The following is a 26447-nucleotide window of genomic DNA, read 5'->3' as shown; positions in this document are numbered from 1 at the left end:
ATATTAATCCCCATTTTCTCCAGTTTAATTAATAATTTCCAGTGTGGAACGGGGGGAGGGATAGCTCAGTGGTTTGAGCATTGGCCTGCTAAACCCTAGGTTGTGAGTTCAATCCTTGAGGAGGCCACTTAAGGATCTGGGACAAAAAGTGGTCCTGCTAGTGAAGGCAGGGGGCTGGACTTGATGACCTTTCAAGGTCCCTTCCAGTTCTAGGAGATTGGTATATCTCCAATTATTATTATTTTTTTAAATACTTTATTGAAATCCAAGTAGATTAGAGCTACTATTTTTTCTTTGTCTAGAAAATTGGTTATCTTCTCAAAGAAAGAGATCAGGTTGGTCTGGCATGATCTACCTTTTGTAAAACCATTTTGTATTTTATCCCAATTACCGTTTGCCTATATGTCTTTAATAACTCTCTCTTTCAAGATTTGTTTTAGGATCTTGCATACAACTGAGGTCAAAGAAACGGGACTGTCACTTCCAGAATCTCTCCCCCCTCCCTTTTAAAAAATATACATATTATATTTGCAATTCTCCAGGCATAGGGTATGACTCCCAAGTTTATAGATTAATTAAAAGTCCTTGCCATTGGGCTTTCAATTTCATGTGCTAGTTCCTTTAATGTTGTTGGATGAAGGTTATCCAGGCTCCCCAGTTTGGTCCCATTAAGCTGTTTGAGTCTGGCTTCTACCTTAGATATAATTTCTGTTTCCATATCCTCGTTCCCATTACCCACCTTGCCACTGCCCCCAAGCTTTTTATTACCCTTATTAAAAGCTGAGGCAAAGTATTCATTTAGATGTTGGGCCATGCCTAGATTATCTTTAATCTCCACCCCATCCTCAGTGTTTCTTTTTATTTATATGGCTAAAGAACCTTTTACTATTGCTTTTAATTTCCTTTGCAAGGTCCAACTCTGCTTGGCTTTTGGCACTTCTTACTTTTCCCTTACACTTGCTGACCTCCAAGGGTTTATCCTTCCATTTAGTTTAAACTGAATTAATTCATGATCACTCAAACCAAGGTTGTCCTTTATGACCAGTTCTTGCATGAGGTCCTTGCTATTTACCAATACTAAATCTAAAATGGCATCACCTCTTGTTGATTTGGGGACTATTTAGTGAAGAAATCTGTTGGCTATAACATCCGGAAATATCTGGGTCCTCCAATCTACATCTGGGAAATTAAGGTCTCCCATAATCATACAATTCCCGGCAGTATTTATTTCATTTAAAATATTAAAGTGGTTTCTATCCATATCCATCTTGGATGTTCCGGGTCTGTAATAGACTCCAAGTTCAATCCCAGTGTAGACTCTGTTATCTTTCATCCCCAAAGTGATTTTGACCCAAACAGGGTCCATTTTATTTATTCCATCACTTCTCATTCTTTTACAGGCTATCTCGTCATTAATATACAATGCTACTCCACCACCTCTTCCTTTTTTTCTGTCTTTTTTGAACAACATATTCCCTTCAGTACTTGTACTCCAATCACGAATACCATTCTATCACATTTCCATTATCCCTATAATATCTGGTTTCATTTCCTGCACCAGTAATTCTAGTTTCCCCCATTTTGTTATGCAGTGCATTCCTTGCATTTGTGTACAGACATCTTAGTCATTTCTGCTTGGCTTCATCCAGATTCCTTACCTGATTAGGTACAGTCATTTTACAGCCAGTATCGCCTACCTGTTACTGTCAGTGGAACTGGCACTTTCTTTCCTCCTGTTCCTCTACCCATTGTTCCTTCTCCATTGCTATAACCTCTTTTAGCTAATTTTCCTCCCACTCAATATTAGAGTCAGGCATGGGGATCATATGAGCATCTCCCAACCATCTCCCCTGAATTCCTTGTTTAAAGCTCTTTTGATCAGTTTTGCTTACTTCCACCCCAGAAGTCTGTTTCCCTCCCAACTCAGGTGGAATCCATCCCCATGCAAACAGTTCTCTGTCCATGAATGCCTACCAGTTGTTGAACAACTAAAAGCCGTCTTGCTAGTACCATTACCTGAGCCATTTGTTGATCTTCATAATCTTGTCTCACCTTCACTGTCCTCTTCTTGGGACAGGTAGAATTCCACTGAAGATCACCTGAGCCTCCATTTCTTTAAGTGTCTTTCCCAGGCTGCCATACTCTTCCTTAATGCTTCCTAGCAAGAATCTAGCAGTATCATTTATTCCCACATGAAGGACAGTCAGTGGATTCTTTCTTGCTTCCTTTAGGATCCTCTTCAGCCTCAGGTCCACATTCTGTATAAGTACCATAAATGGACACACACACACACGCACACATGTGTTTTGTTGGTAATTTTTTTTTAAATCATAGGCGTTATTTGTATATAATTAGGGTCATTCGTTTTTCCCCCATTCTTGTACTCCAGAATGTCTGAAAGATTAATTTTTGCTCACACATTAAAAATGTGTAACAAAAGAAAAGTTCTTTGAAAAGAGACCATGCCTGGAAAGTTTTAGCCTGGAAAGTGAACATTTTGGAGCCACTGAAAACTGAGTTAGGATGGAAATGCATATACATCCTTAACTGTAATGGTTGCTACCATCCCTGCTACTGATGAGAATAATTTGCAATTCCATTTCAGTGCAGTTTTTCAAGAGATCTTACACTGGGCTGTGACAAATACCATGTAGAGGGATGTAATAATTATGCTCCATTCATTACGCAGTTTCAGTGGGATAAACTTGAGTTATGAGTGTAGGTGTGTTTGCATATTATGTCACTCTGGCCTCACCAATTAAATAGGGGAGGGAGATGACCTGTAAGCCATGAGTCCATAAATATATTTCAAAATTCAATAACCTGTTCATGAGCAACTTCCTCTCTCTCCCCTTGCCCCACATAGCAGCTATTTGTGGGATCATTATATATTGGTTTTTATCAAAAAAATAATAATAACCAAGCACTGGCAATTGAATTCTCATGCATTACGTAGCCGTCACCAGCCTCACTTGTTGCTGTCAGATCTTTGTCGTCAGCCAAAAGTGATGTCTAAACTAGTAGCATATGTTTGATGACATATGTAGAAACAGTGACGTTTCCGGTGTTTGATCTTAACTTTTATTGAGAACATCAGAAAATGATTTTAAGAATGGCAGCCATGGCGTGGAAGGAGTTTGCTCCTAAATAGGGTGTTGGGTCTTAAATACACTTCTTAATGAATGGGTTCCTTGCAGCCCTTTCCTCTGCTAGTTATTGGTGTAATTGCCTGTCAGTATCATCTGATCGTGGAACTGCTGGGGGCATGGTGTCTTAGACCATGCAGTAGAAGCTGCTAGCTGTTGACTTACGTGTATGTTTACCACTGCTCTCTGCTGAGTGACATGTCAATTCTGCTCAAGTAACAGTGCATTTGTGGGAGTGTACATTCAGAAATGATTTGATTCCCTCTAGATGGCTGGCCTACAGAAGATATAAACCTGAATACTAATACAACTATGGAGATTCTCCTTTAGCTCAGCTGGAGCGGGCCATTTGATTTCTAGCCACCTTCCAAAACAAGAGCCCACAAAGATGTCCCCAGACATGCATGCAGGTTGCACAGATTTAGGGGCAAAAATGTAGAGAGACAGACTTCTCCAGAGAGATAAAATAATAAAGTCTGGCCTGCCTTTGTGTTAGTATTGTTAAAATAGGTATTAGAGTTATAAGAATGTGTTTAGCATTTAGACTTTATGAAATGCTTGTAGGATGCTGCATGTATTCATGTTACTTATAATTAGGGTTGCCAGGTGTCTGGTCAAAAAGAGACCCTGGCATCTCCGGTCAGTGCTGCTGACCAGGCCGTTAAAAGTCCGGTTAGCACAGGGCTGGCAGACTGCCTGCTCTGGCTCCACACAGCTCCCCGGAAGCAGCGACGTCACTTGGCTCCTAGGCAGAGGGATGGCCATGGGGGCTCTGTGCTCTGCCCCTGTCCTGCCCTGAGCACTGGCTCTGCAGCTCCCATTGGCTGGGAACCACGGCCAATGGGAGTGGTGAACGCGGTGCCTGCGGGTGGAGGCAGCGCGCAGAGCCACCTGGCTGTGCCTCCACCTCGGAGCCGATGAACATATCGCTCCTTGTGGGGAGCTGCCTGCAGCCCATACCCTGGAACTCTTCTTGCACCCCAATCCTCTGCCTCAGCCCTGAGCCCCCTCCTGCAGCCCAAACCCCTCATCCCCAGCCCCACTCTAGAGCCCTCACCCCTGCACCCCAACCTCCTGTACCATCCCGGATTCTCCTCACTCAACCCCTCATTTCTGGCCCCAGCCCAGAGCCCCAGCCCAGAGCCTGTATCCTCTGCCATACTCAAAACCCCTGCCCCAGCCCGGTGAAAATGAGAGAGTGAGTGAGGGTGGGGGTGAGCGAGTGACCGGGGTTGGTAGAGTGAGCAGCAGCGGAGCCTCAGGGAAGGGGCAGGGCCTCAGGAAAGGTCCAGAGAAGGGAGGCAGGGCAAGGGTGTTTGTGTTCGGTTTTGTGCAATTCGAAAGTTGGCAACCGTACTTGTAATACTGATATCCCATGTTATAAGATAATATTTAAGTGTTTGCTCTGGAACTATAAAAATGTTTGCTAAGACTGTAAATGCCCTCAATCAGAAGAGAAGCATTACCAAGTGTGAAATACTAGTTTACCACAAGAGGTCTCATCTTCTCCCCTACACAAGAAGGCCTATAGACACCAGTCAAACCACTTTGTTGATTGCTTTCCCCTAACCCATGAATCATAGAAGATTAGGGTTGGAAGAGACCTCAGGAGGTAATTTAGTCCAACCCTCTGCTCAAGGCAGGACCAACCCCAACTAAATCATCCCAGCCAGGGCTTTGTCAAGCCTGACCTTAAGAACCTCTAAGGAAGGAGATTCCACCACCTCCCTAGGTAACCCATTCCAGTGCTTCACCACCCTCCTAGTGAAATAGTGTTTCCTAATATTCAACCTAAACCTCCCCCACTGCTACTTGAGACCATTGCTCCTTGTTCTGTCATCTGCCACCACTGAGAACAGCCCAGCTCCATCCTCTTTGGAACCCCCCTTCCAAAGTAGTAGTAGTTGAAGGCTCCTGTCAAATATGCCCTCACTCTTCTCTTCTGCAGACTAAACAAGCCCAGTTCCCTCAGCCTCTCTTTGTAAGTTATGTGCCCCAGCCCCCTGATCATTTTTGTTGCCCTCCGCTGGCCTCTCTCCAATTTGTCCACATCCTTTCCTTGAGGGGCTGTGGGGGAGAGACAGCAAAATGAATGCTGGGGGAAGGGAACAAAATTTTCTGTTAAGGAGAAATTGTTATCACTATGCTGCTTGGAATTTGGAGAGGGCAATATTTCTAAGCATAAGCAATAGATCACCAAGCTGCTTGGCTTGGGTTAGCCCTAAAGGAAATACAGAGCTTGTATGTATAACAGCTACTATCACCTTTTGGAACTTAAGACTGTAACTCGTTTGTGTTTATGTTTTTCTCCTTTAGCCTTGTAAATAACTCTCCGTCCTTTTTCTTAGAGCTTGTACACACTTGAACTTATGTCAGTATAACTTATGTCACATGGGGTGTGTGAAAAAGCCCCCCTCCCCACCCCAAATGACATAAGTTACACCAGCCTAAGTGGTGTTATGGACAGCTCGGTGTCGGCAGGAGATATATCTACTGCTTCTCACAGAGATGGATTTATTATGCTGATGGGAGAGCTCTCTCCCGTCAGCACAGAGCGTCTGCACTAGCAATGCATCAGTACAGCTATGCTGCTGCAGTGATTCTAGTCTAGACTAACCCTTAGTTAATGGTCCTTTCATTAGTTTATTATAGGATTGGCAACAAGCATTGTCATTGGTGAGAAATCTAGTAAGTACTTGAGCTGGGGTAAGTGTTTGGGACTGGGAGTAACCTGAATATTGTTGTGATTTTTGGTATAACAGACAATCTGTCATAAAGACAAGCTTGCCTGGGTGGCTAGATAGACTGGTGTGTCCAAGGAGACTGTCTGTGACTCCAGGTAAGGCTGTTATAGTGCTTGAGGAGTTCACACTTGTTATTTGGTTGGTGAAATCTAATTGTGTAACATACAACCAGTTTGGGGTTTGTGCCCAGTTCCTTGACAGTCTGCCCCGAGGTTGGCACTCACAGTAGTGAGCCACTCTCCATAGCTTGACAAGTACATTTTAAAATTGTAAATTTGAGTTGATAGTGCCCCTTTTGATTACAGTGTGTAAAGTATTTTTAGACCACGATGCAAGAGCTGCTATAAAAGTCTTAAATTGTTTAAGCCTTAAAGCTACATTTCTGGTGCTAGTTTTCTGTGAGATGGCAGTCATTGCTCATAGAAAATCTCCCCCCACTATGTTTTTAAAAGTTTTTTTTATTTAGACAAAGATGTTCTATTTACTGTACCCCCCTTGTTGATGCACAGTGTGCCTCTAATTTTTGCCATAATCAGAAGTTGGTTTGTCACTGCCATGTCATTTCAAACAGGTTAAGAGGCATCCTCATAAACTGCATGTCAGAAGGGCCATGAAATTCTGTTTGAACAGGACACAAGTATCATGAGTTTACTGAGAGCCCCCCGGAAGAACTATCCAAATGTACTTGAATGGGTATTTCTGAAGCATAGACTGCTCAGGGCAAATCTTGCCCTGCAGCCATTCCCAGGAAAGCAACACCACCTCTTGGATGAAGAGGTACAAAAGGTTCCTAAACAACAATTACAAAAGCTGATATGTGGGCCTCTACACACAATTTTACTAGTCATAGAGTAGAAGGACAAACCTCTGCAGATGCAGTTTTTGGCCGAATTTTTCTTGTTTATGTTCTTGAGAAGTAGTCCCAATCTTTTGTTATAAGGAATGTGATATAAATCCCCTCTAGTACAATTGGAGAACATTCTTTAAGCGTAAATGGTATTTCTCTGATGGGCCACGTTTGTCTCTAATACGCCAGCTTTACTTGCCATTCTGCTGTATTACCAGTTGTCTTATTACTGAAGTTGTTCACTTGCTACTGTCTTACAGTATGTCTGAATTACATCTCTTGAGGACAGCCTATTAGTGGCTTAGGTTTAAACTTTCTAGATATGTTTTTTTTCTACCTTACACTTAAGATAAAGTAGTCTCACTCAACAGCGCGAAGACATTTGTGGTGGACAGGCTAATAGGAGCCACAGGACAGCTTGTGTCGGTGCTCAGAAATTCTGCCCATTCTGTGGTTGTCCATAATGATATCATAAGTAAAACCACACATAGTGCAACGCTGACTTTATCCAGCAGAAAAATACCAAGAAGTAATATCTCTTCAGCTGTCATAATCTGGGATATTTTTCTTGTCCATTTTTGTTTTATGCATTCTTAAATACAAAATGAGTATCACTGATCTCATAATAAATTGGATTGTGTGATGCAAGTAAAATAGATGAGTTGCTGTAATGAACCAAATGTTCATGATTTATTAATGCAAGAAACTGTATTTAGCATTTATATATAATATTCTTCACTTCCTAATGCTGTACAAATGTCACAGTGTCACTTGGAGGATGTTCCCATTTTAAGCAGAGGGGGTTAAGTGACTTGCTCGAGGCCACGTGTAGCGGGATTTCAGGCCATCAGGGAAGAAAAAGGAGGGAGAACGCCCCCTTTTTGTGAATGTAGCTCCTTGTGGTCAAGGTAGAGAGGCCTAGCGGTCGGAGATCAGGGGGCTGTCCTTATTCTCAGGGCAGTGAGGCCTAATGACCAGAGTCTACAGAAGTTCCGAAGAAGTGGGTATTCACCCACGAAAGCTCATGCTGCAAAACGTCTGTTAGTCTATAAGGTGCCACAGGATTCTTTGCTGCTTCTACAGAACCAGACTAACACGGCTACCCCTCTGATAATAGAGTCTACAGAGCTACCCTTGCTCTCAGAGCAGTGAAGTCTAGTGGCCAGAGTCCATGAAGCTGGCCTTGCTCTCAAGGCAGCGAGGCCTCATGGCTAAAATCCATAAAGCTGCCTTTGACCTCAGGGCAGCGAGGCCTAGTGGCTGGAGTCTATGTAGCTGCCTTAGTTGTCTGGGCAGCAGAGTCTAGTGATAGGTGTGGAAAGGGGCAGAGGGATCTGGGCCCATCCTACTCCACTGGGTCCCAACCCCAGGCCCTATGGAACCAGCAGTCCTGGCTTCAGGTTCCCCTCTCAACAAACTTCCTACCCTTGCTTCCGGATCCTCCTCTGGGGTAGCGGCCTGCCAAATCCCTCATCCTCCGCAGTTGCCTGTGGTCCCACCATGGATTCAGTGCCTTCAGCCTCTGCAGGCTGGCACTCTGGCGGCTCCCTGGCAGGAGTCTGCAGCGTGTATCCACTCTCCTCCTCAGTCAGCCCAAACTGAGCTAAGCCGCCTCGTTTTATATACTGCATCCAACCAGAGCATGCCAAGCAAGTGCATGGGAGCATTGCCTCCTGGGCCGAAAGTGCATGGCTAAACCTTGCTAGGCCAGCGTAGGGTTGGTACACCCCATCACACAATGTAGTGTGAAATTGTCAGAACTGGGATTAGAACTCAGGAGTTTCTGCTTCCCTGTTCTGTGCTGAGATGACTTGCCCACTGCTGGTATAATTTGCAGATGACAAAGATTGGCAGAGTAGTAAATGATGATAAGGACAGGATAGTCATACGGAGTGATATGGATTTCCTGGTAAACTGGCTCCACTCAAAGATTATACAGCTAAGTGCAAAGTTACACATCTAGAAAAAAGGAATGCAGGCCACACCTACAAAATGGGGGACTGTATCCTGGAAAGCAGGGACTGAAAAGGAGCCTAGTGGGAGGTCAGAGAGGACAAACAATTCACTAATGCGACCCTTGGATGTATAAGAAAAGTAGGGAGTAGGACTAAGGAGGTGATTATATTTCACTACACAGCACTGGTGAGCCTGATACTGTAATACTACGTTCAGTTCTGGTGTTCATATTTTTAAAAGGTGTTTAAAAAATTGGAGAGGGTGAAAAAAAGCCACAAAAATTATTCAAGAGCTAGAGAACCTTAAAGTAAGAAATTTAAAGAGCTTAATCTGTTTAATTTATCAAAAAGAAGATTTAAAGGTGACTTGATTACATATATAAGTATCTACACAAGGAGAAAATAGTGGGTACTAAAGGGCTCTTTAATCTAGCACAGAGAAACATGAAGTAGAACCTCAGAGGTTACAAGCACTTCGGGAATGGAGGTTGTTTGTAATTATGAAATTTTCGTAACACTGAACAAAACATTATTGTAGATCTTTCAAAAGTTTAGAACTGAACATTGACTTACTACAGCTTTGAAATTTTACTATGCAGAAGAAAAATGCTCCTTTTAATCATCTTAATTTAAATGAAACAAACCACAGAAACAGTTTCCTTACCTTGTCAAATCTTTTTTGTAAACTTTCCTTTTATTATTTTAGTAGGTTACATTTTAACACTGTACTGTACTCTATTTAATTTTTGGTCTCTGCTGCCTGATTGCATACTTCCAGTTCCAAATGCGCTGTGTGTTTGACCAGTCAGTCAGGGCCAGATTTACACCTTCCGCACACCTGGCACAGAATCTTAAGTGCCCCCCTGCCTACAGCTGACCTTTGTGTTGAATCCAGTTTTAGAGAGATAAGGTGCCCCTAGAATGCCCCTAGGCACATGTCTACTGGGACTAATTGGAAATCCGGCCCTGCGGTCAGTTTGTAATGCTGGTGTTCATAACTCTGAGGTTCTACTGTAAAAAGAACCAATGGCTGGAAGCTGTAGCTAGACAAACTCAAACTGGAAATAAGCCTCAAATTTTCTACCATGAGGATGATTAACCACTGGAACAAACCACCAAGGGAGGTGGTGGATTCTCCATCTTGATGTCTTTCAGTCAAGTCTGGATGCCTTTTTGGAAGATCTGTTTTTTGTCAAACACAAGTTATTGGGCTCAAAAATGGGTAATTGGGTGAAATTTAATGGGCTATGATATATAGGAAGTCAGACGACAATCTAATGATCATTTCCGGACTTAATGAACTCTATGAATGGATCTATGAGTCTGTATGTGTTAAAATAAATGAGTATGGCAGGAGAAATGACAAATATAAAGGCTTTCTTTTCATCTTCCCCTCATTGGGATTGGTGGGGTGGACATTTCTTTGGTGCAAGATCCATGAAAGGTTTAATTTTCAAAAGGACATCTTTAGCAAGCTGTTGGAGAGGTTGGATGATGAATTGGTTCTAACTTGGTGTTTCATTCTTTGTGTATTGTCTCTTGAGATCCTGCTAGAAAGTTTGGGCGTGTGGAATTCCCTGGAAACTGAGTGACTATTCTCTCCATCACATACTCAGTCAGTATCCTAACTCTCTCATTTCAATTTTGAATTAAGATTGCTACAAACATAACCCCCTCTCCTGATATTTGATTGGCACAATTTCACCTGTACTGCGAAATAGGCATGGTGGCGACTGGCAGGACTGGCCCAAATGATTGAGTAGGAGTTTTGCTTTGGGCTTACTTTATAACACCTCTTTGCTTTTAACATTTCAGGCGAGCTCTAGAGTTCCCTTTGAGAAGAAGCCATACTCGACCGAGATGTCACGGCACCACAGCCGATTTGAAAGAGATTATCGCACAGGGTGGGATCGCCGAGAATGGAGCTCCAATGGGAATCATGTGAACAGCAGTAACTGTAACAGTACAGCAAGCAGCAACTGCAACAACAGACCTGGGCTGTTGCCTTTGCCAATTGTTCCCTCTCGACTACCTACTCCAGCCACGGCTGCTTGCACCACAGTGAACAGCGACGTGAGAACGAGCCTTGTGGCCAACTCATCCGCAGCTTCAACTACCAAAGTAAGAATTTACTTGTTTTCAGTAATGACGAGTTAGAGGAAACTACAGATGGGGCAACGCTTGTCCCCTTCAGAAGCCCCTTGTTTATGATGTGCTGTGGGAATAAGAAGTCCAATGGCTGTTTGCCTTTTTCCTTCTGTTGGTCATTATGTGTGCTGTTTGTGTAGTAAGATGACCTTCATGGGCTGGTGGATCTCCCACTTCGTTCCATCACTGAACAGAGAGAGCAATCAGTTCCCTATATCACAGAACGAGTTTCATGCTTTTATTAATTTTTGTGAAGCACTTAGTTCTCAATTTTGTTGTTGGGAATGATCCACTTTGTTTGTCTAACTACCCGAGGAGTGTTCCAGATGGAGCCATAGTTTTCCTGCGCGGATCTATTTTTATGTCACAAAGAGCAGAAACTGAGCAAAGTGCATAGGGGTTTTTTGGTTTTTTGCTTTTGTTGCTTGGCCCTTTCCTATAAGTTGTCCAGAGTGCCTTTCTACAGTGCCATCTGTAGCATCATCATAGGAATAGTGAGAACCCACAGTTGAGACAAGGCTATCTGGTTTATACATAAATACAGTTTAAGAAGGAAGAAAATGTTAAAGAACAAAGAAATAAAATCACTAGTGGTTTTTTATTGATTTTATTCTACTGACTAGTACTGTGTTTTGGCTTTCTTTTAACTTGTAGCTCCTCTTAAGTCTACAAAGCAAAAAAAATTATATCGGTGAAATATTATATTGTTTGCCTTCCTGCATACAGAAATTACTAGGAAAGCTGAAGTTGAGGGGGTAGAGGGTGGTGGAAAACCTAGCACATTGTAAAGGTATCCGTGGCTTTAGCCAAGCAAGCCACATGCCCTGCTGCTTTTCTTTTTATGATATTTAAATTTTTCTTCCAACTTGCTTTCATGTTAATAAATGCAAGTGCCAAATACAACAGACGCAGACGAGAAAAGAAGACAATGAAGTTATTTAAAGTAAGCCAAGAACAAGCTGAAATTTTACTGCAATACCATACCATATTGATTTTTTTCACACAGTAGAAAAACAAGGTCAATGCTGCAGAAGGAAACAGTGGGCCAAAGTTTACAGTGTGAATGTTTTTTAAAAGGGTCCATAGTGTTTTTAATTTATTTCTATTTGACAACAGGCATTAAGTTCCCAATGAAAATGAATATGGGATTTCCCCAGACATCCTCCACAATAGATGCATTTTGGTCACGCTTTGTCTGGAGAAGATTATAAAGCAAGTTTTGAAGCCAGCACAGTGGTTTCATTTATCATGACCTCTGTACTGCTAAAAGTCCAGCTGCTGGCTGGGGTTGATCAGCCTTTGCTGCAGTCGGGGGCGGGGGGGGGGGAGAGGGAAAGATCAGCATTTTAAGTGTTTTGTGATGATATGTTAAATGTGAAACATTTTATAAATTATCTTATTAGGCAATTTCTTAGATGAGTTTTACTAGTAAGAATGGTTTTGACACCACTAGATCAATGGGAAGAAAACAGATGGTATGTAGGTGATATAGAATGATCTTTACCAGGAAAGTTGCTAATCTTCTGTGTGGTCTCCCATCAAATTCATGTATAAAAAGTCCCAATGTCCCCACTCTCTCCTCTGTTGCTGAGGGTTACCTGAGCAGGTCTGACAACTAAAACCACATGGATTGAGGCGGGGAAAGCTTGGGAAACAGAAGTGGGTGAGGAATCTGAATAGTTGATTTAAGGGGATGTTGCCTAGGAAGCTTCCAACAACTACATAAGAAAGTTTTGTAAATGAAAAAGTGTGCTCTCTGTCTCGCATACTGCAGATTTACACTTGTGGTTCACCTCAGATGATTTGTAGTATCCCAAACCAATGAGTTTGCCTCCGACCGTTGACTATCCAGCTAATGGTTAACCATAAAAATTTAAATCCATGTAATTGGAAAATCACAAACCAGAAGAATGCACAGTTGCTTGGTCTATTTTAAAAACAGATATATGCCAAGTTTTTAGCCCAAGATGGAGCCCAATAACGTGTGTTTTGGCTAAAGCATATATTCCAGAAAGGCATCCAGTCTTGATTTGAAGACATCCAGAGATGGAGAATCCGGTAGCTCCCTTCCTACCTTGTTCCAGTGTTTAGTGACCCTCACTATTAAAAATGTGTGTCTAATTCTACTTTGAATTTATCTGGCTTCAGCTTTCAATGGTGATTTTATATTTATGGTCAGACTATTGATGAGAATGTTGAATAGCTTCAGGCCTAGTACTGATCTCTTCAGAACCCCACTGGAAACACCTCCATTCAGTGATGATTCTCCATTGACAACTACTCTTTGAGATCTGTCAGCCTTAATCCAATTAACATGTGCTTTATTGATAGTGTTTATTGGTATTTTTTAACTGCCCTACAGAAGTCTAAGTATATTACATCTGCGCAGTTACTTTTATCAACCAAACTTGTGATCTCATCAGAGAAATATACCAGGTTTGTTTGGCAAGACCTATTGTACATAAAATCTTGTTGACCACTACTAATTATATTTCCATCCTTTTCTTCTTTTTTCATTGAAACCCTAGGTGAAAAATTCAGAATGGATAAAAGGAAATATATTTTCACATAACCTGTCATTAGACTGTGGAACTCATTGTGACATGATGTCATTGAGCCCCAGAGTTCAAAGATCCATTGATGTTAAGTCCAGAAGGCCCTTTAGAATATCTAGTCTGAGCAGACAAGATTATAAGAATATCCAGAATTATAATAACTAATGCTAACAAAAAGAGTACTGGAAGGGATATAAAACTTTGGTTTGGGGTTTAAGCCAATTTCTAACTATTAGGGATGAGGTGATACCTTCATGGAATACAAGTCATCCCACACCTGCCTACTCTGAGGTTCCTTGCACCTTCTTCTGAAGCATCTGGTGTTGGCCATTGGTGGAGACAGAATACTGGATTAGACAGGTCTGATTCAGTATGGCAACTCCTGTGTTCCTAGAAGGTGGCCCCAAAAGAACTTGTGCTTCACATCACAGACAAAACATTGATATGTGTGGACAGACTGTATTACTAAAGATATGATGCAAATCTTCAGTGTTTAATATTACTTGCCGGACATACCAATAACTTGCTAACTGCAAGTGAAATGCCTTTCTACAAATCACACGTACCTGTTTCTTATTGTCTTGAAGAATTGCATGTTTGGCCTGGGTTATTAAAAAGAAAAATGTAGTGATTTTTTTTTAAATTTTTTACTGAACAAACAAATAAAAAAGGACTTTGGGCTACTGTCGCCCACACTTTACAAACATTGTTTAAGCCTCAATGCCCCTCTAAGGTATGTTAATATTATAATCCCTATATAACGATAGAGAAACTGAGACACAGAAAAATTGTGATTTTGCTCAAGGTCGTTGAGCAAGTATTCTCACCTTTTTGTCAAGTTGGGCCTCCTGACTCTCAGTCCTGTGTGCAAGCCACTGGGCCACAGAGCTTCCACCTGGGGATGGCTTAGGCTGTGGCTACACTTAGCACTTCAAAGCGCTGCCGCAGTAGCGCTGCTGCGGCAGCGCTTTGAAGCGCTAAGTGTAGTCAAAGCGCCAGCGCTGGGAGAGAGCTCTCCCAGCGCTGTCCGTACTCCACCTCCCTGTGGGGAATAACGGACAGCGCTGGGGCTTTGACCACACTGGCGCTTTGCAGCGCCGCAATTTGCAGCGCTGGAGAGGGTGTGTTTTCACACCCTGCTGCAGCGCTGCAAATTTGTAAGTGTAGCCAAGCCCTCATTCTGAATACTAGGGTCAAAATCCCCAGTTGTGGAGTACTTTCTGCATTTGGCGTCCTTTAATTGCTGAAGTGTTTGGCAGGAGAAAGCGGGTGACTCATAGCACTAAAGGGCAATGTGCAGCTTCATTTTGACACACTCTTAGTCCCATCGCGTATGATTATTTGGCTCAGTTTTTTCTCCCATGGGTTTATTTGCTAGTAGAAACTATCAAGGAAATCCCCATAAAACTGCAGCATTATTTAAGATATAGGCAATGAAACACTCTAGAATCCGATTAAGGGTGCCACACAATATTCCAACCATGTTATCTGTTCATATTAGAAGCACCTCTATTCTCTGTTGCTTTTCTAAATTACTTTCTGTGTTACTTGTACAATTTTCTCCATCAAAGCTTCTGCATCACAGCTGCAATTTAGAAGTGTTGTCATGGGCTGTAATTTGAAATTTTATTACCAAGAGATTTTTTGGTTATAGAACATTTACTTTTATCATCTGGATATTATTTTTAAATGCCTGAAAAGATTGATACGTCAACAGGATCTGTGCAGTGTCAGGCACTGTCTGATTATTTTTTGTTCGGCATTAATTTAAAAAACCCTTTGCCTGGAAAATGAATTGATTCCTAAGCCCCCACATGCTTAATGATTTGTTAATTTCAAGGTTAAACTTATGACAATGGGTATAAAAAATCCAGGCTCAAATTCTGATAGGATTTTCTTCAGCATAACCGAGGGTAACTGTCTGTAGTATGGTTACTCTGGGTTTACCGGGGAATAACTGAAATCCGAGCCTGGCCTTCTGTGTTTACAATGGTCCCATAAGATTTAAGGGTTGTGTGTTGTTGCTAGCAGAGTTTTGATCCTAGGGTGGTTCGGCTCAAAGGAAATGTGGGAGGGGAGAAGGAGAGTGTAAAACGTTTGTTAACCTCTCTGGAAAGCAACACAGGGAATGCAGAGGAAATCACCCTGTCTCACCATGCTCTGGCTTAACCAAGTCATATAAAACAAATGAGCAGGAAAGTGGGGGAAATTCTTGTTTTAAAGAAGAAACAAATCTGTATGGCTGGAGAATGCATTGTAAAAAGAAATAAGATAAAATACCGTAAAGGTAAAATGTTAAGACATTTATTTCCTTTGAGATCCAAAATAATTTAGTTCCCCTACCCCAACTGGTAAAAGGTTCTCACTCTTCAGTCTGTTACCTGCCAACTGTTTACTGTACATAGAATCATATGATTAGAAGGGACCCCAAGGGTCATCTAGTCCAATGACTCTCAAACTTTCCAGACTACTGTGCCCCTTTCAGGAGTCTAATTTGTCTTGCATAACCCAAGTTTCATTGCACTTTAAACCTACTTAATTACAAAATCAGACACAATAATACAAAAGTGTCTCAGCACACTTACTGAATTTCAGCGTATAGTACATAGAGCAGTATAAACAAGTTGTATGAAATTTTAGTTTGTACTGACTTCGCTAGTGCTTTTTATGTAGCCTGTTTTAAAACTAGGCAAATATCTAGATGAGTTGATATACCCCCTGGAAGACTTATGTGAATCTCAAGGGGTACATGTACCCCTGGTTGAGAACCACTGATCTTATATAACCCCTCTGCCAAGGTGCAGGATTTGTTGTGTCTAAACCATCCAAGACAGATGGCTATCCAGCCTCCTTTTGAAAACCTCCAGTGAAGAAGCTGCCACAACCTCCCAAGGCAGTCTGTTCCATTGTCCTACTGTTCTTACAGTAAGGAAGTTTTTCCTGAGATTTAATCTAAATCTGCTATACTGTAGTTTGAACCCATTTCCTCCTGTTCTGCCCTTGGTGGCAAGAGAGAACAATTTTTCTCCATCTTCTTTATGGCAGCCTTTCAAGTATCTGAATACTGCTATAATAAAATATCAGAGTTGGAAGGGACCTCAGGAGGTCACCTAGTCCAACTGCCTGCTCAAAGCAGGACCAATCCCCAGACAGATTTTTCCCCAGATCCCTAAATGGCCCCTTCAAGGATTAAACTCACAAGCCTGGGTTTAGTAGGCCAATGCTCAAACCACTGAGCTATCCCTCTCCCCTTAATTGCCTCTTTTCCAAACGAAACATATCAAGTTCCCTCAGCCTTTGTTCATATTAGCATTCCATCCCTTTGATCATCTTTGTTGCTCGCCTCTGGATCCTTTCCAGTTTTTCTGTATCCTTTCTATACATTGGTGACCAAAATTAGACCCATTACTCCATCTGAGGCCTAACCAGTGCTGAGTATAGCAGTACTATTACCTCCTGTAATTTGCATGTTATGCCTCTGTTAATGCAACCTAACATTGCATTTGCTTTATTTGCATCACATTGCTGACTCATGTTGAGGTTGTGATTCACTACAACTCCCCGGTCCTTCTTAGCAGTGTTGCTGCCAAGCCAATTTTCCCCCAATCTGTATTTGTGCATTGGGTTTTCTTCCCTAAATGTAGCACCTAACATTTGTCTTTATTCGATTTCATTTTATCATCTACAGCTCATTTCTCCAATTTATCAAGATTCCTCTGAACTTTAGGTCTATCCTCCAAAGTATTGGCAACCATCCTTAGCTTTTGTGTCATTTGCAAACTTGATCAATATGCTCTCTATACCTCCATCCAAGTCATTAATACAGATGCTAAACAACACCAGGCTCAGAACAGATCCCTGTGGAACCCCACTTGAGACCTCCCTCCAATCTGACATCATTCCATTAATACAGGGGTGGGCAATAATTTTCGCAGGGGGGCACTCCATGAATTTTGATAAGTCGCCAAGGGCTGCACATTTCTACAATATTAATGGAGGTGGTGCGGGGAATGAGAGGGAGTTTGGGTGCAGGAGAGACCTCTGGGCTGGTGCAGAGTGTTGGGGTGCGGGAGAAGGTGAGGAGTGTGGGCTCTGGGAGGGAGTTTGATGCAGGCGGGGGCTCCAGGCTGGGGCAGGGGATTGGGGTGTAAGAGGGGGTGGATGGGAGTTTGGGTGCAGGAGGGGGTTCTGATCTGGGGCAGGGAGTTGGGATGTGGGCGGAGGTGAGAGATGCAGGCTCTGGCCGGGAGGCGCTTACCACAGGCGGCTCGTGGCCGGCAATGCAGCAGGACTCAGGCATACTGCCTCTATACCGTGGCCCCAGGCTGCTCCCAGAAGTGGCTGTGGCTGGCTGCTGCTGGCACATCTCTGTGCGCCCCTTGAGGGGAGGAGGGCAGTGGGTCTCAGTGCGTTGCCTGTACCTGCAAGCACCACCTCTGCAGCTCCCATTGGCCGGTTTCTGACCAATGGGAGCTGTGAGGACAGTGCTAGGGGTGGGGGCAGCATACCGAGCCACCTCCTCCACCACCAGCGGCGTAAAGAGACATGCCAGCAGCAGCCGGCCACTTCTGGGAGTGATGTGGGGCCACAGCAGGCAGCCAGCCTGCCTGAGCGCCCACTGCGCTGGGGGACTTTTAGCAGCCCGGAGATTGCAAAGGGGCAGCCAAAGAGCCAGGTGGGCTGGACAGAAATGTTAGATGGGCCGGATCCCCCCTTTTTAAATATGGGCACTACATTAGCCCTTCTCCATTCTTCCATGACCTCTCCCATCATCCATGAATTTGTAAATATTGTTGCCAGTTGCTCCGAGATTTCTTCAGCTAATTACTTCAGTACCCTTGGGAGAATAGCATCGGGCCCCGCTGATTTGATTTCATTCAAGTTGGTCAGGAGATATCTGACATGTTCTTTACTCATCCCTATCTGCATCCCTTCCTCTTTATTGTCTGTGGTAACTTTGCTGGTCATTCAGTCATATTTATTTTTTGTGAGAAGACTGAAGCAAATTAGGCATTCAGCAGCTCTGTCCTCCTATCATCTTCCATTACCAGCTCACCTACTCCATTGATTAGCAGACCAACACCATCCCTGATCTTTCTTTTTTGACTGACATATTTGAAGAACCCCTTCTTGTTGTCTCTAACATTTCTTGCTATCTGTCACTCATTCTTTGCCTTGGCCTTCCTTTCTAGTGAAGACCTGCTAAATCAACCACCAATCGCTGTTCCATCGACCTTCACATTCACAACTAATTCATCCCTGTTAGTCAAAAGTAGATCCAAAATGGACAACCCCCTAGTTGCTAAGAATTTGCAGGACGTATTATGTTTTTTCTGCAATAGTCTTCCAACAGATATCAGGGAAGTTAAAATCCCCCATTAATAAATGCTCATGTGTGTTAGCTAATCTTGTTATCTGCTTGCAGAATGACTTATTCATTTCCTCTTCCTGATTTGGTGATCTATAATACACCCCCACCATAATGTCACTACTGTTCTTTTCCGTTCTTATCCTTACCCAGAGATTCTCAGGTCTGTTGCTCGCTTCCCCTTGGACCTTGGAGCAAGTTTGTACATTCTTGACATACAGCACAACACCTCCTCCTTTTTCCCCATACCTATCCTTTCGGAACAAGCTATCTCCCTCAGTGCTGGTATTCCAATCATGGGAGTTGTCTGTCCCTCCAAGTCTTTGTGTTGCCAATTAAGTCATAATTTTCTTCATTTACCATGATTTCCAGGTCACCCTATGTGTTCCACGTACTCCTTGCATTCGTATACAGGCATTGAAGAGATTTTGCAGACTACCCTGTTGCTTTTCTGTTTGCCTTTTTAATGCAATTGTAATTTCTAGAAATTAGCCCCTTTCCCTTGTCTTCATTAATTGAGCCTAGATGCGCATTTGCCGGATTTTTTTCACCGCCCACCATATGACCTAGTTTCCTGGAACATTAGCTCATTGTCAAAGAAGCCAAAATACTACCACAGTTTGACGGTCCTTGTCTCGGCCTTTTTCCTTCAACAAGGAGGATGGACAAGAACACCACTTGTGCCCAAAACTCTTCTATCCTTCTTCCCAGAGCCATGTAGTCTGCAGTGATTCATTCAAGGTCATTCTTGGCAATATTGTTGGTGCCCATGTGGATAAGTAGGCACTGGAAGCAGTTGCCCCTCGCCTGGTTCACACTCCAGTCAACCACTCAAGGCCCACCTGCAACAAAGCATTCCCAACTCACACTTTTCAAACAGACATACACACAGTCAAACAGTTCCTGTAACTAGCTTCAGTCAAACCAGGGGTGGGCAAACTTTTTGGCCCGAGGGCCACATCTGGGTAGGGAAATTGTATGCAGGGCCATGAATGTAGGGCTGAGGCAGGGGGTTGAGGTGCGGGAGGTATTCTGGGGTGTGGGAGGGGGATGTGGTGTGCAGGAAGGGGCTCAGGGCAAGGGGTTGGGGTGCAGGAGGGGTTCAGGTGCGGGCTCCAGCCCAGCACTGCTTACCTTGAGCGGCTCCAGGGGTGGCAGCAATGCGCAGTGAGGATAAGGCAGGCTCCCTGCCTACCTGCCCTCATGTCACTCCCAGAAGTGGCTAGCATGTCCGGCAGTGGCTCCTGAGGGTGTGGGGGGGAAGGGAGGCGGCTGCGCCATGCGCTTCCGTTGCCTGCAGGTACCACCCACAAAGTTCCCGTTGGCCGTGGTTTCCTGTTCCCGGCCAATAGGAGCTGCGGGGGGCGGTGCCTGCAGGCGAGAGCAGCGCACAGAACCCTCTGCCCCCCTCTCCTTCAGGGACCGTAGGGATGTGGTGCCGGCTGCTTCTGGGAGCAGTGCAGGGCCAGGGCAGGCAGGTAGCCTGCCTTAGCCCCACTGTGCCATGGGGCTGACAATCCCATGGGCCAGGTTGAAAGCCCTGACCGGCCAGATCCAGCCTGCGGGCCGAAGTTCGCCCTCCCCTGAATCAAACACTGGCCAAACAAATGGTCATAGCAGACACTCAGGTATTCAGATACACATTGCTGTATTTAGTATTGTCGGATCTTGTCCTTTCAGTTCTGCGATGATAACTGCATAAGCTGGTGTTTGGCTTCTGTAAATATTTAAAATATCGATTAAGCAGAGGAAAAGTAAACATGAATTGTTTTTCAAGTTGTGCCTTATGTTGTACATGACTAATTACATGCAACAATTTGTTGCTCTACACAGTCACTAAAATGTATGTACTCTTACTATTATAAAACGTAAGCGGCTTGCATAAAGAGAGATTATAAATATTGGAATCTGTGCTTGCTAGAAAACAGTAAATATGCCATGATAAAATATACGTGACTTGCAGTGCAGCTTCTCTGCACTGGGCTACTGTAGGGTCTCATGGGGTCTGGTATTGACAGCTGACACTTTTTTGTCAAAATTTCTGATGGAACACTGTTCTCCTTGGGTAGTCCGTCACTTCTTTTGATCTGGACACAGTGGAACCGCACAGACCAAGTGCAGAGGTGAAAAAAAGTCACATTTCAGAGCCTTCCTTTTTTTTCCCTGTGGCAAATTACTATGATTCCAAGTCAGATTTCAGACTGTGTGTGTCAAAAAGTACAACTGTTTGTTCTAGGGAAATGGGTTACCCTTCCAAGGACTTGCAGGAAAAAAAAAGTTTAAAACGTAGCACTGTCTGTGCTTTGTGGTTTTCCAGGTGCAAGCCTTTCCTCTGTTAGGTGAAGGATACTGTTGTACACACAGGCCTAATTGGATTACTATACGTTTTTTTAAATCTGCCGTCTCAAGAAACATCAAAAGATCAGAGCAGTGTTCCCAGGTGCATTAGCACCGATATACTTGTAAGGGTAGACAGGGGCATTTTCCCTACCCTCCTTGTAGTTCACTGGGTCTGAAAGTTCAGTAGCTTTGCATGATTTGGTAAATACCTTATGATGTGATGTGCTATTTAATGTGGTCCACAGCTTCCAGACTTCTGTGTGGCTTCCCTTTCTTTAAGAATTTCCCAATGTAATCAGTGCACTTCTTCTTTCTTTAATCTTCCGCACCTTCAGGGGCACAGGGCATATGCTATTTTCTGAAATGTATGTTGGTCTTGTGCTGGTCTGTTCAGGCATCTGAGTGTCATGATGGTGGATCTGGCCTCTTTCTCTCTTGTTCTGCATAATGTTTCTCCAGGTCACCCACTTTTCTTCACAGTTTGACTCTAAGTGGAATCTCTTCCACTGGGTTTGGTTCTTTTCTTCATTCCATAGTCTATCCGAAAACACAAGGAAAGTATGGAGGGATTTTTTTTTTTTGGCCACTCATTTTAAGCATTTCTCCAGTAATATTATTGTCTCTAAGTGTATTCCCATTTTTGAGTTTTCGTCTGGTTTTCTAACTTCTTTCATTGTGACATATTCAAAATCAATATCAAGCCCTAGTGGTAGGTCTTCATCACATATTTCTAGTGGTTCATTTGGGCTTGTTCTATTTAAAACAACCTGAAAATGTTCTGCTCGTCTTTTCCTTTGTTCTTCCTCTGTACTAAGAGTCTTTTCATTTGCATCTTTAATAGTGGACTTGCAGTACTGCTAAAGTTTCCTAGATGCCCTAATTAATCCATATAGTTAGTAAATAACCATGCTCGTTTTTGACTTGCAATGTGTTTATCATCTGTTGAAAGACCTAAGAGGTCAGGCCAGATTCTAGTCCCAGCTCCATTTGAAGATGAAAGGCAGTGTGTTTGCAGCACTAACTGATGCAGAGAAGTAATTACAAAATCACAAACAATTTTGGGTAAAGGGGGAGGGGGTGTTTCCAGACCTCGACGTTTGGATCCAAAAGTATCTTGACTTCTGAAAATGATAAATATCAGTAATATCCAGTAATCAAAATGTGTGCTGGCCAAGAGGTGAGTGACTGATTCTTTGAAGTCCTTTTTATTTCCAATTCCTACCTTTCTTTTCAAATTTTGTTTTAATATTGCTTAATATTAACAATTGATACAATTGATGCAAGAAATATTAATACAAGTCATGGTTGTCATCATCAAAATTCCCCTGGTTTCAAAATCTTCCTTTTTTTAAAAACAAAACATAAAACCTTTGCACTTGTATATAAGGTTTAGCTTCATGTTTGTTTGTTTGTTTGTTTATCATTGCAAATGCTTAATTTTGCCAGGTGGTCTTCAGAAATTTCTTTCAAGAGAACTAATTTTTTTTCACTCAATAAAATGTTGACTGCAATCATGCATTGGCAGAACAAAATTAGGAAACATTTTAGAGGGGTTGGAGAGGGCACCAATTTTCTAAAGGGTCTCCATGCAGACTCTGATTTTGAGTCTGCAGTTTTGCAGCTGCGGTTGGATGGTTGAATGTCTACATTCTGTCATTTGTGTTTGCAGTTTACGATGGGCAAAAATTAGTAGATCTTTTTGAAGCCTAATCTATATCAGGCAAAAAAATCTTAGTTTTATTTTTGTTGGGAGGACTGTTTTGTTGATACTACCATTTCATTTGCCTTCTTCAACTTAGAAATTGCTTGCAAAACAAGAAAAGTGAACTAAGCCTGACCAGTTAACTCAGAGACCTGTGCACCTCTCTGCATGTTATTTCTGAGGGAGTTCACTTACCGTGTTTCCTTTGGGTTCACTTGTAGTTTTTTCCAGTTCCAGGGTTGGTTTTCCTCTTGCCTTGGAGGTTAACACTTACCAAGTCATAAACGCCTGGGTCTTTGTTGTTAGCTTCTATAACATTTTGTTCTTGGAAGATACACACTTTCCTGAAAATAATAGGCATGTGTTTTAATTGGTGTGTTGTAGGAATTCACTGTTCAAAATTCTCCCACAAGTCTTTTTTTAACTGTGTTCTGCTGCTGTCAGGCTGAAATATATGTGGTTGCTACCCACTGCGATGTAGTGTCTCCAAACTGATGCACTTTTGAAAACAAAACAGAAGTTCTATTAAGAAATATGCGCTGTCTGTAAACCAGCATTTGTCTCTAAAGTCCAGTGCACCCACTGTGTAAATAATAAGTAATGATTAATAAATAATAAATTTCCCATGTCACAAGGCTACTTTTATAGTCTGTGATCATGGATCTTTCACAATAATCCTAGAACAAAATACTGAGAAGTACATGAATAATATTTATTATTCCTAAATTGTTGCACAAATATATCAAGAAATGGAGGCTTTTTTGGCTTGATAACTGCAACATTCTAGAACATATGCTGTTTATATGATAATAGTATATACATATAAAGTAACTTTCATCCCAAAGGATTCCAAAGCATTTTACAAAATATATACATACAGTGTCACTGAAGTACTGCTCTGAGCGGGAGGGAATCCAATTGCAGTGGAGATACCTGTTCTGTGTTCAGGGAAGGAGAAGCAGTGACAGGCCCTCACTATTTACCCATTTGCCTTGCCCTCTTATATGTGGTTTCCCCTCTAGATTTTGTGAGCTGCATTGCATATCATGTTACATTGAGTAGCAGCCCTATGTAATATGTGGTGGAAGCACTATAGACTGCTGTAGAAAGGACTCTGTGAAGGAAAGATTCAAAGAGATAGAAAGGTAACATTGGGATATATAGTATAAAAGATAGCCCCCTTCTGTATTTCCTGCTTAATTTAATTTCTAGAAGCTTGTGATTGGTCCTGCCAGAGGCTTTCAGTTAGGGCTTGGCTCTGTAGCAATGGCATGAAGCAGTTACTGAACATTGCTGGAATCAGTCTTTCTGTAGCCTGTCTCCTTACTGTGATCGTCTCATGAGGCTGAGTTGGCAAGGGAGGGGCTTTGTATATGTATTGTCTAAGAGAAGATAACTGTCAAACTCCTCAGGATCCCCTGACTACTTTTTCCCTCCCACATGTTCAGCTCCCAGTCATAAGGCTCAGCATGGCAGCCACCATTCTGCCCTTGGAGAAAGACTGGACAAGGCTCCTTTCAAAGCTTCTTAAGTGGGAACCAGCAGATTGGAGGGAGAGACATCCTTATTCTTGCCATTTTCCCCCTATTTTCCTATCCTAGGCCAGTTAACTCAGATTCCCCTGACATTTCCCAGTGTCTTAATTGGCCTTACTGAAGGCAGCACTTCCTATTTGTAACTGAAAAATGTTGTTTTACGCAACATCCTAGTGAAAACCAAAACAGCACCAGCATTCCCAGCACCTGTGTAAACCTTTCCTTGCATTTCAGCAATATTTCTATATAAACTATCCAAATCAGCCTGCTGCAGCAGAAAATCCCTCAGTAGAGAATATCCCTGAGAAATAAAATGGGTAGAAAATAAAATAAATGAGTCGGAGGAGCATGAATATTTTCACAAAATTTCATTTGTTTTTGACAGTTTTCTGGTTAGCTCTGCTCATAATGGAAATGACTTAATGTTGGCATGAGTTAAATGGGTTGTAATTGGGATTCACAATTTCACAGCCTACTGAGATGAATCTGGGCATGGGGCGGGGGGCATTCTCACCTCTATTTGTGCTATTCTTTTAACCTGCCTGCAGACTCAATAGGGCAGTGGTTCATCAGTTTTGCATTGTGATTAGAGTCATTGCAACCAGGAGAGCTCATAATTCTCATTCTTCCTTTTTAAATAGAAGCTGATGTTCTAGAGAACACAGTAGAAGCCACAGAAAGCCTATTGCTGTTGTTTAGTAGAAGTCTTTGTGGCACTGATTTGCAGAGAACCACAATTAGCTAATGCCTTCAGTTCCCGGGCCAGAGTGAAGAATGTGGTCTTACACATTTCTGGTGGCAGAAAATGAATTTTTGGGATCCGAAAATGAGAGACCATGTTAGTTATCGGATGAATGCTGACATATATCTAGTATGAAAAAGCATGTTATCAATTAAATGCTGAAGTAGAAACATCGCTTACTACCTGCACAATTGATTTTTCACTTACAAGATTGTCTATTCACTCTTTCACTGAAGCATTGAATAGTAAATAATAGTTCTTTCTGCCAGCCATGGTCCCATAAACCTGTGCTAGTTGCCAGGACTGGGAAAATTCCAAGGCTATGGTTATATCTTTTTGTTAAGCCCAATTTTCGCCTCCCCTCTTCCATTTCCATCCACCTGAGGTACAATTTTCTGTACATTTTGTTCTCTGGAAATGGATCACAAATCCCTTTTATTAACAGAAGTCGCCTGATTACTGTCATTTCATGAATAGAAAGTTTCAAACTGCCTCGGTGATACCCTCATGCAAGAAAACTGCTCCAGATTCAGATTGTCCTTCAGCATTTTAGTTTATCTAATGAACCAAGTGCAGTTTTCAGCCCCAACAAATAGCTGCTGCTAAACACCTACGTATCATTCCACATGTGGAGATGACGCTGCAAGCAAAATTCAAGTGGCCCTCCTGCATGCGTGTATCTCAGGATGTGATGGTTTGGGCCTTGGTTTTCAGTCATAGTTGATAGATGATTTCGTGATTGGGAGGCTGTCCTGTGGCAGATATTGTGTTTTGTGGATTTATCAAAATGTGTGTGCAATGGGTAGCTTCCACGTGACAGAGCCTGGACTGAATTCCATGAGCCTATGTTATGTTTGGTAGACTTGTTATCAAAAGAAGACATACAAACAACACTTTGGTCTTCCTCGCTTGTGCTGCTATGTGTATGGGCCCAGTGGCTCACCTTCCTCACCATACCAGCCTTAACAGGCTGCCAAACTACTATAGATCTCTCGAAGTACAGTATAATCAAGTCCATTTGATGAGTGGCTCAGGGGTTAATACTGGGTATTGTGCAAGACAGATTCAGTCACTATTACCAATGTGAAACCATTACTATAAGGTGGTTATTCAGTCAGCTGTGTAAAATGAGCTGTTAATCTCAGTCCATTTCAGCTCCACGTGTGGCATCATCCTTGCTTGTAGTCTTTTATTTTGGAACTGGCCTTTTCTGGACAAAGTTAAGTCACGTTGTTGGGGCAGTGTGAAGAGGCTTGCATTGCTACAGCCCATCTTCTCTGTACGTATCTCTATACCAAGGACATTGGTCTTCAAGGCTGAAATCTTTCACTAGGCCAAAACTAACTTTGTTTAAACAAAAAAAAA

The 26447-nt window shown here is 42.5% G+C and overlaps 1 protein-coding gene across 4 annotated transcripts in view; it reads left to right on the top strand.

Annotated features, from left to right (window-relative positions):
- The window catches only part of KLHL29 (kelch like family member 29), a 544343-nt gene that overhangs the window by 195294 nt on the left and 322602 nt on the right, over positions 1 to 26447 (top strand). For all 4 annotated transcript variants that reach the window (XM_045008743.1, XM_045008742.1, XM_045008745.1 and 1 more), the window contains one exon: positions 10508 to 10813. In XM_045008743.1, coding sequence (XP_044864678.1) covers positions 10553 to 10813 — 261 coding nt within the window. In that variant the 5' untranslated portion in view covers positions 10508 to 10552. The remainder of the gene's footprint in view (positions 1 to 10507; positions 10814 to 26447) is intronic.

The sequence above is a fragment of the Mauremys mutica genome, chromosome 3 (assembly GCF_020497125.1).
Source record: "Mauremys mutica isolate MM-2020 ecotype Southern chromosome 3, ASM2049712v1, whole genome shotgun sequence".
In the NCBI taxonomy this organism is placed as follows: Eukaryota; Metazoa; Chordata; order Testudines; family Geoemydidae; genus Mauremys; species Mauremys mutica.
The sequence above is the reverse complement of the archived record's forward strand: the minus strand, read 5'-3'. Positions and strand labels throughout refer to the sequence as shown.